The 15,374-nt window shown below is 41.6% G+C and overlaps 1 protein-coding gene across 1 annotated transcript in view; it reads left to right on the top strand.

Annotated features, from left to right (window-relative positions):
- Window positions 1-15,374, top strand: part of LOC102559211 (glypican-5) — a 674,170-nt gene that overhangs the window by 161,121 nt on the left and 497,675 nt on the right. Inside the window, exon 3 of the mRNA XM_059730916.1 lies at window positions 9,925-10,619. Coding sequence (XP_059586899.1) covers window positions 9,925-10,619 — 695 coding nt within the window. The remainder of the gene's footprint in view (window positions 1-9,924; window positions 10,620-15,374) is intronic.

Here is a 15,374-nt window from a genome sequence, read left to right as displayed (position 1 = left end):
CCTGAGGCTTGCCCCTGGTTTATGAGCTTTCCCTATGCCCTGGGCTTCCTGCCCCCTCTTCCCCTCCCCCAGCTGAAGCCCTGCTGGGGGCACTGGGAAAGGCTGCCCAGGGATGACATCGCCCAAGGGTTCCTGGCAGCGGGGACTTGCTCCTCACCCAAGAGAACACATCCCTTTGCTGCTTTTAACTCCCCAGCCCTGCGGGGGCAAGCCCTTCTGCCCTGTCCAGGTGGCCACGCTTCCAGTCACCTGCAGCTGGGGACACTTCCCCAGCCAGGGCTGCTTGTCACAGCTGCGCTTGCTGTGTGGATGTCCGGTTGGTCTCTGCAGCCACGGGGGAAGGGGAGAGAACCATCCCAGGCTGGAGGCAGGTCAGACATGCTCCTCCCTGCAGTAATGGGGCTGGGTCCCATTACAGCCCCCACTCTCCAAGCAAAGGGCAAATGTGTGTTCCTTTTGTTACGAATCTAAAGTGTGCCTCATACAGAAAATTGTGTTACTCAGATTAATTCCACTTTGGGCTTTCTGAATGTTTGTACCTAGCCTCTAAGTGCAAGAGAGACATCAGTCTAGGGCAGTACTGTGTGTGTCTACTCTGAATTTCCACCAGTGCAAATGTGTTGCATGGCCTTCCCTCACTACATTTAGGTGAGGATCTAGCCCCTCGACTTAAAACCATGATGCTCACTTGTTGTAAAATTCAGGTTAATAATTACATTTGATTTAAATAAAGAAAACTTGGATACTATTTCTATGCATTTTTTTCCTCCTGGCTCTTTAAAGGTTCCTGTTTTCACTTGTGTATCAACAGAAGTTTAAGGAAGGCATTGTGTAGAGTAGTAGACCCCAACCTACATTGGCTTGTGGAACCAACACCGAATCATTAACAAGCCATAGGCAGCAGCATATTTTCGTTTCCATGTCACCTAAAGAACCACTCATTCATAGAAAACAAATTTCCTATTGTCACAGACTGCTAAAGGGTGCCATGGAACCTGTCTTTCCTGTGAGCTGTGGATTGGGGACCAGACTAGAGTCAGTAGAGAGCAACATGTGATACTTCTTTGTGTCGCAGGGACCATGTATGTGTGTGCAGTTCCTGCTGGCTTTATGGGGAGAGGTCGGGATGTCAAGAGCAAACTTGGAACTTGAATTGGGCATTTTGTGGGAACGTGTGATGGGCATTTTGCTGCCCCAGGAGTGCTGATATACTCTGTTCTTACATATGTTAATTGTTTCTGCTGCCAGATTCATCAAGAGCAACTGTAGCCATATGGTAAACCTGTCAACTTAAAACATAACAATGGATGTGAAGATTTAATATGACTAAAGAACTTCTAACTGTCACTCAAAGTAAAGAATAGAGTAAAAACTGAAATAAAATTCCATACTTCTAAGTCTTTGCAAAATATGGACATAAAACCTGGCAAAATTATTGCAATAGGATAATCTATTACATAGTGCTCATTTCTTTTATTTTTTCATATATTATAATTTTTCATAAACGGAGTTGCTGAAATAGCATTAAAAAGAGATTGTTCCTAGTTTGTCAAGTTTTTGACATTGCCATAACCAGAAAGTAGGGGAAGTCTCATGCAAGGACTTAATCTTTTAAAATTTCCAAACAAAGAGTGGGTAAATTTGGGTTGCATGCAAGATTCTCCACATCTCGAAAGGAAAAAAAAATTGTGCTGTTGGCGTCTTCTGGTGAAGGGCGTTAGTGTTGTACTATAAATGAGCAAACATCCTAAGATTATACATAAAGTTTAAAGGACCTGGAGACATTAAAAGGAGCCTATTGTTCAATGTGCTGTGACTTTGTCAGGTTGTACTTCGTAATAAGAGCAAGATGTTGTAGGGAAAGAAGCCAAATATTAATGTAGCCATAAAAGACTATAGTAGAGCTAAACAAGTAACTATACTACTATAACTAACTGTCGCAGGGCACCTCGGTACCCCTGCTCCTAAGAGAGGAGAAACTGCCAGGGAGAGAGCCCTGGCAGAACCAAGTGAGCACAGCTGTGGGTTGCCGGAGCAACCAAGCGGAGCCAGCTGCCTGTAGGGGGCAGGGCCTGGCCCTTATAAAGCTCAGGGCTGAGGCCAGGCTGGCAGTTCTCTGCCAGCAGCCGGAGAGGCAGGAGCTCCCTCCGTCAAGATATGGGAAGGAGCCTAAGTTGCAAGTACAGCTCATGATAGCCCTGGAGGCTTGAGCTATGATAAGGAGTTATGGCCAGGCGGCTTGCATTTGTGTTACAGCCTAGGGGCTTGTGGTTTTGCGTTGTGTTATTACACCCGGAGGCTTGGGTGAGGTTGTAGGGGTTGGAGGAGGCCTCAATTACTCGCACGCCACTGCGCGAGCAGCTGGCGGCGAGGAGCGCGGCCAGTGGGTCGCGGGCGCAACCCGTAGGTTGCAGACGGGGACCTAGACCCCGGATTGCGTGTGGGGGAACATAGACCCCGAAGGCGCAGCTCGCACGCCACTGCGTAAGCAGCTGGCAGCGAGGAGCGCGGCCAGTGGGTCGTGGGCACAACCTGTAGGTTGCAGACGGGGACCGAGACCCCGGAGTGCGTGTGGGAGGAACATAGCCCCCGGCCCCAGGAAAGGGGCGGTATTACTGAGTAGCCCAGTGTGGGCACGGCGAGCCCCAGAGAAGGGGGGAGCGCCATACTGAGCAGCCCTAGAGAGCGGGGCCATACTGAGTAGCCCAGTGTGGGCGCGGCGAGCCCCCAGAGAGGGGGAACGCCCTTGTGCTTTGTGGAGTAGCCCAGTGTGGGCGCACGGGCATAGCGAGCCCGGCCGCAGGCTAGTGCGGCAATCCCCCTCAGACCAAGGCAGGGTGCTGCGGTTGCCCCTGAGAAGACAGGAAGTAGCAGCGCGGGGAGCCAGAGTCAGGGAGGGTATCTGTGCGGTTGGCCCATAGGACTGGAGGCCCGCTAGAGAGTCCCGGAGCGGAACCACACCAGCAGGGGAGGCCCAGAGTGGGCCAGACGAGAGTCCCAGCAAGAGGCTGGGCATGAGAGAGGGAGCCCAGGGTGGGCCACAGTAGAGAGACAGACTGGACAACGTCCTTTACATCTGCGAGGCTTGGGGCATGGTATCAGGGGCTGGTAGGAGCCACGCATAGCCCATAAGGCTAGGGCGCTTGGGTAGCGCCCATTATACGGGGAGACCCACGAGGGGTCCAGGAGCTGACAGGCCCGAGGAAACACAAGGTAGCCTCCCTATTACATATATTCCATCAAGACGTGGCGGGCGAGAATGGAGGGTGCCCTCGGGCCAGAGTAGCGCGGTGAGAGGGCCTCAAGGAGATCACGGCCCTCCGCGAGGACCCCGCCGTGACACTAACATTTGCCACTTTTGTTTCTTTAGTTTGTATGTAAATTGTGCATTTTAAAATACATCTAGATACTATTATTGTTTCCCATTTTTTGAAGGCTATTGTTAATATTTTTAATATTATAGCTGGAATATTATAAGAATTTTAATCACTTTAACTAAACAAATGCTGACTTTAGATAATGAATTGCAAGTGTTGCTGAGAGCTGCATGCACTAAAAAACTGACTGAGTAAACTTAAAAATAAGAAGAAATATCACAGCAACGGGCCAGATTCCCATCTGAAGTAAGGTGCAACTCCATTGACTTTGATGCAACACCACTGACTTTGATCATTTGAGGACTTTGTACAACCTGTACTGTGAAAGTATGTTATGGTTAATAAGATTTTTGTCTACATTGTAAATGATGGGTTAGTTGTCAGTGTCCCACGCATGCCCCACCTGTCAGGAAATTCAACAGATGGGGTTAAAGGACAGCAGATGCCTGGAAAGTGATAGCTCTGCAGGGCCAGGGATGTTGATGCATTTCTCCTGAACCTGCCTCAAACCACCTTTGCAATCACCCTCTGCAGGAACAGGTGAGCCCTTAGACCCCCTTGACACTTGGAGATCTAGTAGAGATGCCAAGATTCTTTAGGGACCAGTTTCTCATCTTGCACTCAACTAAATCAGGGTTAACTCTACCAAAGGCAACACAGCTACATCAGAGCTGTAGAGGTGGTATATGGTCAGTCAGGCATTATACCTGCTTGTCTTGCAGCATGTGTGCAAACTCCAGTCCAGTGGGCTCTTCGCTACGTGGTCTTCTCTGCCTGGCTTAAAAAGTCCAAAGTATCTTTTGCAGCACAGCAAGGTTCATTTGTCATTAAAGAATTAGTTTTAAACACAACATAGTGTTTTAAAACTAAAGAATGAGACCATATAAATGGCAAGTGAAGGTATGTTCTTCTCTGCATATCATTAATTGAATGTTAATTCCTAGTGTATAATTGCCTAGGGAATCGATCTAGAATCTTAGTGTACAAACTAATCAGCTGCTCGGTATGATAGTTCCTGCATCTCCAGTGCACACCCAAAGACATGGTGGAATCTTGTAATGACTTGGCTGATCTCCAGAAGCTAATTTTAAAAGACCAGTAGTTCAGATGTGAAGCTTCCAGAAGTGAGCTGCGTTTCATCAGCTGTTTTTGGCCATCATAGACGCAACATCAACAGTAGTGTCAAGTGCACTCTGAGCACATGATAAGCAATTTGAACAAAACTATCTCCATAGAGGATGACAGCCTGGGTTTTATTAAGTAGCCACCGCTGTGCTCAGAGCGCTTACAGTTCATAGCTTGGCTTGAAAATTTTCAAGGTTTCACATTTCATGTAGGCTTAAAATGGAATTGGCAGATCCCAAACCTGAAAACAATGCTAATTTCCTGCTCCTGATTCTGCCTAATATTGTAAAAGAGACCCAACCTACAAAATATAGATTAAAAAAATGTGTATTTCTGCCAATTTCAGGTGTGTTCTAATCCACACATTGTTTCTGGCCCATCTCTGTTTTTGGAGGCATGCCTTATAAATTTATGTGGTAGCCTTTACAGTTTTGAAGGGTAGGGTTCAAAATCTAACGAAATCAATGTAAAGGTTGTTATTGACTTGAGAGCAGGATTTGGTTCAGATTTACACCGATCTTTTGCAAAGCTGTAAGTGTTTCTGATGTTCCCTAACACCGCACCAGTGAGCACACACTGCTTCAGATAGAGACGAACCTTTTGTGGAGTCCTTTGTGAAATGTATAAATCACTGAAAAGTACATAAAGTGCATAATTAAAAATGGTGTATATATAATGATCATCTTTCCTCCCCTGTAAGTCAGAGAGGAAACTGTCCATTGTTACAAAACTCATTCAACTGCATGAGGCTCCATTATTCCTCATTAGAGGGCTAAGAATATTCCCCTAATCCAGCAGTTTGATTGTCTGAAACCATCTCATGGTGATTTATAACAATAAGGCAGGCATGCAGCTTTTCTTCCTTCAGGATTGTTGTTAGAGTGTCTACAAGTGACATTTCAGATTTTCTATGTCTGGCAAACAGTGATATTGAATCAAATGACATGTAATATACTACTTCCAGACCTTTGCTGCTAATATAAAATTAACCAAAGTATTTTTTGTACTCTGAACCTGACATTTCATTTCAGCTTCTAGGAGTTATGATTTACAGTGCCACTATTTATATTTTTCTCAGCACGCTAGGAAATGAGTGGTATTGTTGGAAACATTTCCATTTTATTGTTATATTTGAATATTTGTTTTACTGAACACAGAACTTTCACATAAAAAAGACTATTAGGAATATAAAGGTGCCTTGTTCTTGGCTAACAACCTAATGTCACAGTAAAGCTGGTGAAGGCTGCTGCTAATTAGGATGTTTGGGACAGGCATTGTCATGTACTATATGTTTCTATGGCACCTTGCACAATGAGACCTTGACCTTAATGAGGTCTCTGACCGCTATTACAGTATCTATATTGTAATATTTTAGCCTATTTTTAGGAAGAAGTAGGGAATGTTAGTAAAGATGTGAACATTGTAAGTGGAATGCTAGTCCTAGCAAAATGTTGGCACCTTTCAGTTCTAATCTGAATGATAAATTTACCTGTAAAATGTAGGGTGGAGATGGGGAGGGGTATATAGGTGCTGAAGTGCCCAGTTCCCATTCATCTTCAATGTGGCTTGGATGCTTAGCTGCCCTTTATATCTCTGATAGGGTAGCTAAGTATCCAAGCTTTAAACCTTTGAGCTATGAACCCTACAGCATAGTTACCTATGGTTATTTGTTTGCTTAAGGTTATTTGTTAGTTTGTTTAGGGTTATATTTTATATTTTATACATTAGGGTGCCACAACCCCATAATCACCTTGGCCCCAGGTCTTGGAGTCATATATGCTCCCTTTGATTTCAGGGAGGGTACTTACATTCTTAAAATTAAGTACTTGCATAAGAGTTTGCTGACCCAATGTTGGAGACTAGATTTCATGTCTTAGGTCCTTGTTTCTCATACTGGAAAGGGCAAGAGGTTGGAAAGGGACCACTTCTTTGTTCAGCTCTGATTTCATATGGTAGTTAAGGATGCTGCTGACTGGCCCTTAAGGGAATCTCATTTAATCCCACTGAGAGAGGGCAATGGCTGCAGTACAGTCTTTGAGGGGAGAGGAAGTTTGTACAGTGTTGAAGGGGGAACCCAATAGGAGTGTGGGAGACCATCCCTTTCCTCATGGTTCTAAAGACAATCCATATCAACATCAGTAGAAAAATCAGGGGTGCCTTTGTGCTTTTTCTTTTTAATGCATTTGTTTTAAACAACTCCTTGCATTAAACCCTGTCAGGCCCCCCCCCCCCCCCCAAGTGTTTAGATTTCCACTAGAATATAAAAAAAAATTAAAATTGGTGTGTCTCGGCACAAATAAAACTGCTTTATGAGTGCTGGGCTGTGCAGTTAACTCTAATAGAGTTAAGGCTGTTTCAGTATTTCCATTATAAATCCTGTTTTCAGAACGATATGACATAGCTGTAAAAATCTGCTCCAGACTGAGACCCGGCAAACTAGATCTCTGCCCAAAAGCAAATTCTTTGTGTTCTAGGATTTCAGCAACACTTATATGTTATTAGTTAGTACAAGAACATGAAGATTTCTAGAGTGATGTTAAGCAGCCATTCCAATCGTCAGATTTAAAAAAAGAAGAAAAGGCAGGCTTTTTACTTCTCTAAAATACTGATTTATCCAATATGTTGTGAAGTCTTGGGTTGTTATCAGTCTAGTTAAGTAGTGAATCCTAAACCATAACACTCCTGTTGGTCTTTTTCTGAGGGGATACTCTGGAAGGTAGGGCTAGGCTCCAGAATTTATTCAATGCATGCGGTTTCCATGTATTTTTTTCAGCCATCTCAAGGCAATGTCATCACCAGAAGAGCTTGAAGGCCACCAGGTAGCATAGAAATGGACATGAACCAGCAACGGGGCACAGTTTGAGCTTTTCCACAAGGGCATTTGTTGTCATTGTGAAGGCCCCGTTGCTATTGGCTTGAGGCACAGTGACCCTGTCCAGCTGAACCTGCTTCAGATTGACCTGCATAGACTGGAGAAATACTCCACAATCAATCAGATGAGATTTAACAAAGATAAGTACAAAGTCCTGCACCTGTGATGAAATAACTGCATGCACAAATACAGAATGGGGAATGAGTGGCTGGACTGCAGTACTGCAGAGAAGGACCTGGGGGTTATGGTTGACCCATAAGCCAAATATGAGCCAAAAGTGTGCTCTTGCTTAAAAAAGCCACCAGTACACTTGTATTAACAATGATATCACTTGCAAATCAAGGGAAGTGATTCTTCTGCTGTCTTCAGCACTGGTGAGGCCTCACCTGGAGTACTGTGTCCAATTTTGGGCCTTTACTTCAAGGAGGATGTGGACAGTTTGGAAGGAGTCCAGTGTAGAGCAACAAATAAGGACCAGGGGTCTGGAGGCCACAACCAATGAAGAAAGGCTAAAAGAGCTAAGGTAATTTAGTCTGGAGAAGAGAAGCATGCAAGGGGGATTTCATAAGTCTTCCCTTACTTGCACAGTGATTATAGAGAGGCTGAAGATGGCTTTCTTTTTGTGGCCAAGGGGAGCTAAACTAGAAGCAATGACCTCAAGCTACAGCAGGGGAAATTTAGGTTGGAGATTAGGAGGAACTTTCTGACTATGAGGGTTGTCAAGCATTGGAAAAGGCTGCCCAGAGAAGTTGTGGAACATCCATCCTTGGCAGTTTTCAAGAGCAGGTTGGACAGACGCTTAGCTAGGATGGTTTAGTTAGGGAAGATCCTGCCTTTAGCAGGGAGCTGTATTTAGATACCCTTGTAAGGTTCCTTCCAGCCCTATGTTCTTGTGATCATATGACCCCTGTGTAAGAGGGAATGCATTTGTACCAAATTACACCAGACCACATGGTGATGTCCCAGTGACAATAAATCAAGGTAACAAATCCTTATCTGCCAGATTATCCCCTCTCTATGATGGGGGGGGGGGAGGGGAAGGAGAAGGAGAGGCAATCTTATTGGCTGTATCATTCAAAGTTGGTGTCATAATTTTTTTTCCCCTTCCAACCATTGAAGTCCACAGTGATGACTCGCGCATAGAGAGTTTGTCTAATACAATTTTAAAAGGTTTAGAAATAATCTAAAATGACATTTATCTTAATCATAGATTTGATGGGGATTAAAGTAGATAAACTGCTTCATTTGGTTGTAATTTCATTTTCTTGTCCTGCAAATTTCTTCAAAAACTGTTTCTTATAGTCCTCTCATGTGTCAACCTGAAAGCAGGTCAAGCAGAGGTTAACACAGAGTCCACATTGTGAGGGATAGCTGTACATCATGCAGTGTGCTCACATTTCATTCTGTAACCTGCATCCCTGAAGTAGTCTTAAGGAACACCTTAGCACTCTGGTCACAGCATTATGGAATAGAGGCTTCAACTTTTATTTCATATTCACTTATCTTTCAAGTTCTCTTTGAGCTGCTGTCTGGGCCTATCTGAAGTTGTTTTTTGTATGTCAGCCTTGCCTAAATCTTCATTATAGCATGTATTTACTTTCTATATTAGCTGTCCAAATCAGAACAACTGTACAGTATGTTTTTATGGACCTTTTAGAGGGTTGCAAATGACTTATTTCTCCTTATTTTTGACACAGGATTTCCACAGCATGTAGATTGTGAGACAGGAAGCAAATTAATCATGAACCTATGGTTACAGAAACATGGAGTGTTTAAATTGCATGGTATAAAGTTTCTAAATTGTTAATTAAGTTATTTCAAATGTGGTAATATTTGAGATGTGCTGGAGCGAGCTAAAATCAGAATACCTGTGGACTGATATATTATCACTTTAGTGATTTTTAGTTTTCACTTAGAGTTTAAAAAAAACTTTATTATGCTTCATCACTGACTGATAATGTTACAGGCTGCTGCATGACAAGACTGCACAAGGAATATTCGCTGTCTTTTATTAAATGCAAATATTATAAAATTGCTAATATGGTCTGATAAAGCCATTACTATCGAACTGGTCTCAAAATTACAGTACTTTTCATCAGGGAGAAATCCTTCTACTATCATTTTTTACCCACCACATAACTTGCACCATTACATGTCTCATCAAAAGGGTTTTCCTATTGAAGAATTCTATGCCTGATTTCCATAGTAACTTATACAAGATAACTGGAATGTTGCAGTGCTCATTGTGGACTGGAAAGGGGTGTCAGTTATTGGTGAATAATAATATTCTTTGTAAATGTATCTAGTTGTCCTGCTTACATGCAACAGCAGGCACTAAAGTGGCATAGTCTTATCCAGCCTGTTACTGGCTACAGTTAAATGAATGGGAATATTTTCATTAACTTCAACAGGCTTTGGATCAGGCCCTAAAAAGCCTAGATTGCTTGAGCACTATACCTGGTAAAATTATAAAACTAACAATGTTCCTGTGCACTGATCAGTTAAAAAAACCACTTTCCTATCATTCCCTCATGTCTCTATTTGTTGCAGAGGCCTTTGAGTCCTTGCTTCGCTTTGCTGAGAATCACACAACTTCCCTGTTTGAGACAGCTTACCGAGCTATGGCAAAAGAAGCTGTTGAGCCTGTCAAAGAACTTTTTACAGATCTCTCTCTCTACATTCTGGGCGCAGAAACTACAGTGGAAAGTGCAGTTTTACGGTTCTTCGACAGTCTCTTTCCTCTGGTGTACAGTCGGCTAATAAACCCAGGAATTACAGATCTGTCAGAGGACTATACAGAGTGTCTGCGACTAACAAGGCAAGATATAAATCCCTTTGGACATTACTCTAAAGACATGGTTACAGAGCTGTCAAAATCCCTTTGGGCAAGTAGGATGCTAAGCCAGGCCCTAAATATGGGCACTGAAGTGATAAATACTACTGAACATGCTGCCCTCACAAAGGAATGTAGCAAAGCTCTAGTGAAGATGCAGTACTGTCCACATTGTCAAGGCCTGACACTAATCAGACCCTGTGTTGGATATTGTCTAAATGTAATGAGGGGGTGTTTGGCCAGTGTGTCAGAGCTGGATAGACAATGGAGGGAATACATCTCCACGCTGGAATATCTGACGAATGAAATGTCTGGGTCGCATGATCTGGAACTTGCACTTCTGCGAATCCGGAACTCAGTCAATGAGGCCATCCTGCATGCTCAGTTGAATGGACCACAACTTTCTGCTACAGTAAGTGCTCTGTAGTTGTTTTGATGTTCCCTTTATGGCTTCAATTATGTGATGAATATGCACGTTATCACTGCTGTTTTTGTATACATTGGCAATCAATATCTTTGTCAAAAGTGCATGCAGTTATCACAGATAAGGTTCAATAGAGGCTCCTTTAAAATGAAAGGAAGAAAACTTTGCTTCTTGAGAAGCAGTTCTTTAAACCCAAGTGGGTTTGGTTTCTCTGTGGAATTTGCTAAACAGAGAACGTAGAGAGCATTGCATCTATTAACAGTTACAAATTTTTATAATTCAGGACTCCTACGTGTGCTTTTCAGAAGTCTCAGTACAGTGGGTTTCTTTTTTTCTCTCCCTTTTTTTCTGAGCACTTTTAATAGATGGCATGAGGAGATTCCATAAAAGACACCAAAGATGCTTTCTTTGGTGCTATCAGACTATTTGGCGGTGGAGGGGGCATGGGGGGGTGTGGCACGGTATTATCACCATGAATAGAAAATAGGGAGAAAATGGCAAAGCAGTGAGAACATTAAAGTTCTATTTGATGGATAACATTTACATTGGTGAAGGCTAAAAATATGCTAACAGCAGATTCATTTTTTTTTTTTTTATGCAGCAGGATTAGAATGGCATAACTGGGACATTAGAATTACACAGTAATAATGGCAACACATAACTGACAAGTCTTCTCTTAAAGTGTTGAAGACTGGGCCAGAAATTATTGAAATGACTAATGATGCAGCTGGCTTCATTTGTATGAAGTCCAGCATGGCTGTCAATACAGAAACGTGGCAACTGTGCTCAAAACAGGGTTGAGACTAATCTAGGAAAATGCAAATTGATCCCCTAACGTGAAAGAGAAGGAAGCCACACTGAGAATGAGTGAGAAGGGAACAAGCTGCACAGATTTAGAAGGTTAATTCCTGTGTTGAACTTTGGTAGCTATATTATTAAGGGGGGCAAGGGAAGGGAAAGAAATACTTTAAAAACTACAGAAAGGGGAGGTGTAAGGAAAGGAATTTCATACCAAGCAAGTTGGTGCCAGATGGGCATGCCTGAATGACAAATCTAAGAGTTCCTACCCTAGAGAAATTAGAGTGAAAATATCAAACTTAACAAATATTTTCAATGCAGAACAGATGACAGCTGGAGGGCAGGAGCATAACTATAAACTTAAAAAAAAATCAGAATATGCTACATGATGAAAACTTTTGTTAAATAGATATTTATAAGCATTACTTCAGTCCATGCTTTCTCAGTGGTCCCCACTGGACTAGATCCAGAGAGCAGCATTGTAATGCAAACTACTGCTCTGCTTCACTTTAGGATGTTTTCTTTTGTTAAAATACTTGCATTTTCCCTTCCCCTGGGGTTTTTGGTAGTTTCTTCAGTTGTACCTAGTTTCTTATAGTTTCTTTACATACCTACAGAACAGTCAACTTTTCCCTCCATCTCACTTACATTTGCTGTTCTGTCTGACATACAGGGATGAACTAGGAACATTAGGACACATTTCATGAACAGCTTCATTGAATGCTTTAAGATGATGGTTTTACAAGGCTATTGTGTAGTAGCCATGAGCTCTGGAACTGTTTTGCCTGATGATGACTTGAGTCCATGGTAGCATCATTGTATGCTAGGAAATGCTCTGTCCCAGCAGTTTAAAGAATGTATCATTATCAGTATAATAATATTTACAATATATGATCTGGATTATCATGATTTACATTACACATGCTCTGGAGTGAAAGGGAGGGATCACTTTAATTAATTAAAGCACCTACAGCATCATGTATTCAGAACCCCACACTTGAAAATGGCAGTGGGGGCACTTTAACTAAAGCTTGTTCAATGAGCTTTAGCTATAAAGTGCCCCCTGCTGCCATTCTGAAGCACGGGGATGTTGAATACACATGATAAGGAGGCTGCTGGAGTGTGCTAATTAGCACTCTCCAGCCGACTTGATTAATCAAGTCTGCTTGGACATGTGCTAATCAGCATGCATCAGAGCAGATGTCCAGCATGTGTGTTAGGGCCTTAGTGACCAATTTTGGTCCTCCATGCAACTTTTATACTATGTTACAAGGTTAAATGGAGATTGAGTTACTTTGTAGATGTGTACGTACATATAAGGATTTCATATAGCGCAAAGGAAGAAAATGACAACTTACAAGCGAAATTCTCTACTAAAGTTCTTCTTTACATTACCACTGCCTTGTGTGTGTGTAAATAGAAATAAATTTAAAGATGCTTGACTGATCACAGGAAAAAAACATCCGACAAACACATTGCATTTGTTTATAGAAAGTATGGTAAGCATATTTCCTAGCATCTGATACTACATTGAATTTGTCAGCTTCATAATCAGTTTGTTTATTGTTGGGAGAAATACATGGGTGAATGTCAGATAATCAAAGGCCTTATTTTGTACCTATTGAAGTCAATACAATGTCGCTTTTGATCTCAGTGAAAGTACAGTTGGGGATGAAATATGTTTTTGCCTGACAGTTTCCATAAATCCTTATTTGATAATTTTGTTCAAGTCCTACATGATTCTCTTTCATTCAGTTTTAATATTTCCATCTACTTTTCAGAATGAGCTCAGCAATTTTCTATGAAATTACATGGAATCCTTTATTGTTCTTTTCAAAGCTCTTCTCATTTTCTTTCATTGGTAAAATGTCTATGTACAATAAAAGTTGTGTATACTATTTCTTCATTATTTTAAGGGCTGGTCTTTGAGCTAGCAAAGGATATTTGGTGTTTGAAGATGAAGAGTGTACTTTACTTCATACTAACCTCAGTCTTCCAGTGTTTTCAGATTTCTGTAGGGTCAGATTATATTTTTGAGACTGAGCACATTCTAATATACGAGTAAGCGTTTAGTCTGCTACTGATTTAAAATTTTCCTGATTAGTTACAGAGGATAACCATTATTCAGCAGATTTAGCCCAATTATGCTGCATTTCCTTCTCTGAAGAACAGTAATGTATATTCTGTTGATTTTAGGATTTCCAACTCTGTGATGACTTGTTAGAATCCTAGGGCCTGATTCGCAGCTATACTAATACCCCTTTCCACTGCTCTGGCAGTATTTGTATTGAGCGTATTTATTATTTATTTAATTTGATACATGCTTTCAAAATGTATCAAATTCCCATTTCCTTTCATATGACAGTTCAGTACTCAGGAGTCTATTTATGCAGATTATTTTCTTTTTTCCCCCAGTTTCAGGAAAGACAGAAATGTATAGCTTGTTTACAGTTTCTATAACAAAGCTGGTACTTGGTTTAATTTGGTTATCAATGGTGTAATTATGGGAAAAATGCATTCAGGTAGCAGAGTAATACTAATAGTTTTCTCTTATCATGAAACACCATAATACACTTGACTTTTTAGGAAATACGTTAATTTTTTTTAATTGCTGCATAGCTAAAAGTGAGATTTTCTTTTTAGTTGATTGCATAGTTAGCAACGACTAATGGAAATTTGGCTGTTTTGTGTTATGGGGTGAAAGGGTGAGGTAAACCAATGAAGTGCTTAGTATACTTTATTTCAGAGAAGTGCATTGAATGCTTGTAAGAAAAAAAAATCTATTTGCATGAGCAGTGCATAACTTCTTTATGAGACTGGTCTATAGTGATCTTTTCCATTACAGCCAAAAGGATTGCCCAATTCACCTGGATGGTATATGTGAAAGGTTAAGATATTGGCTTCCCTTTATAAACCAGCTTCCCTTTATAAACTTGCTATGCCATTTGTTTGGTGATTCTGGCATGTATTCAGTTGCTTAAATTAATGGGGCCTGCCATGAATCATAAGCATTTTTTCCTGTTTTGTCTGCTGGAATCTAATAGTCTGTCATGTTGGTAGGAATCCTGACTGTTCATGATGCCAGAAATATAAATCTAGCTTGTTTACTCTTGACATAATTTTGAATCTCCACCCCCCTCCCATCTTCCTTTTGCATTTTAAAATTAGCTTTTTTGTCATGCATAAAACTAAAAGCATGCTCCACTTTGTGTATTTCATGCATCGGGTTTGCCTTCTTGGGGATTGTGGAAGAGTAGCATATAAACATTCCCTTGATCCAAGTTACATACCTTCTAAATTATCACTACTTATTTTTTTTCTCATTTTGTAGCTGTGTCTGAGAAGGATGGTCTAATAGGAAAGGTATAAGATTGGGAGACACCATGTGTGGCTTGTGCAACGTTGAGTTTGCCATCTGTTTTTTTTGGTTTTGTTTTTTTGGGGGGGGGGGGGAGGAGGTTTTTTTTGGTTTTGGGTTTTGTTTTTTTTTTTTTTTTTTTTTTAAAGAAACTTTCCTACCTCAGAGAAGTTGAGGTATTCAGGTACTATGGTGGTTGTAAGGATTCATCAGCGGTGTTGAGAAACATAGAGTTAAACTAGTTACCTCAGCTTACGTGAAATCTGGATCGGGGCTGAGGCTGCACAAAGAGGTCATAACCAGCAAGTCAGAATCACATTCCTGGTCCATAGCAATTATCCATGTCCATAGCAATTATCCATGTCCTCTGGCAGGCCAGAGGTCAGGATTTAGGGAGTCTAGAGCACATGACAGGGCAAGTGGGAACAAAGTACAGTACTGGGTTCCAAGCTAGGGAAGAAGCAGGAGCAAGTTTGACCCTTGTAATTGGTGCTGTTCTGATACTAGGTGACATTCCTAAGGGTACAGATGGCCCTTTAAAAGCCCTGGAGGTCACACATGTCTACAAAAGATATACTTCTGCCCAG

Source organism: Alligator mississippiensis, chromosome 7 (genome assembly GCF_030867095.1).
Source record: "Alligator mississippiensis isolate rAllMis1 chromosome 7, rAllMis1, whole genome shotgun sequence".
Lineage (NCBI taxonomy): Eukaryota > Metazoa > Chordata > Crocodylia > Alligatoridae > Alligator > Alligator mississippiensis.
The sequence above is the reverse complement of the archived record's forward strand: the minus strand, read 5'-3'. Positions and strand labels throughout refer to the sequence as shown.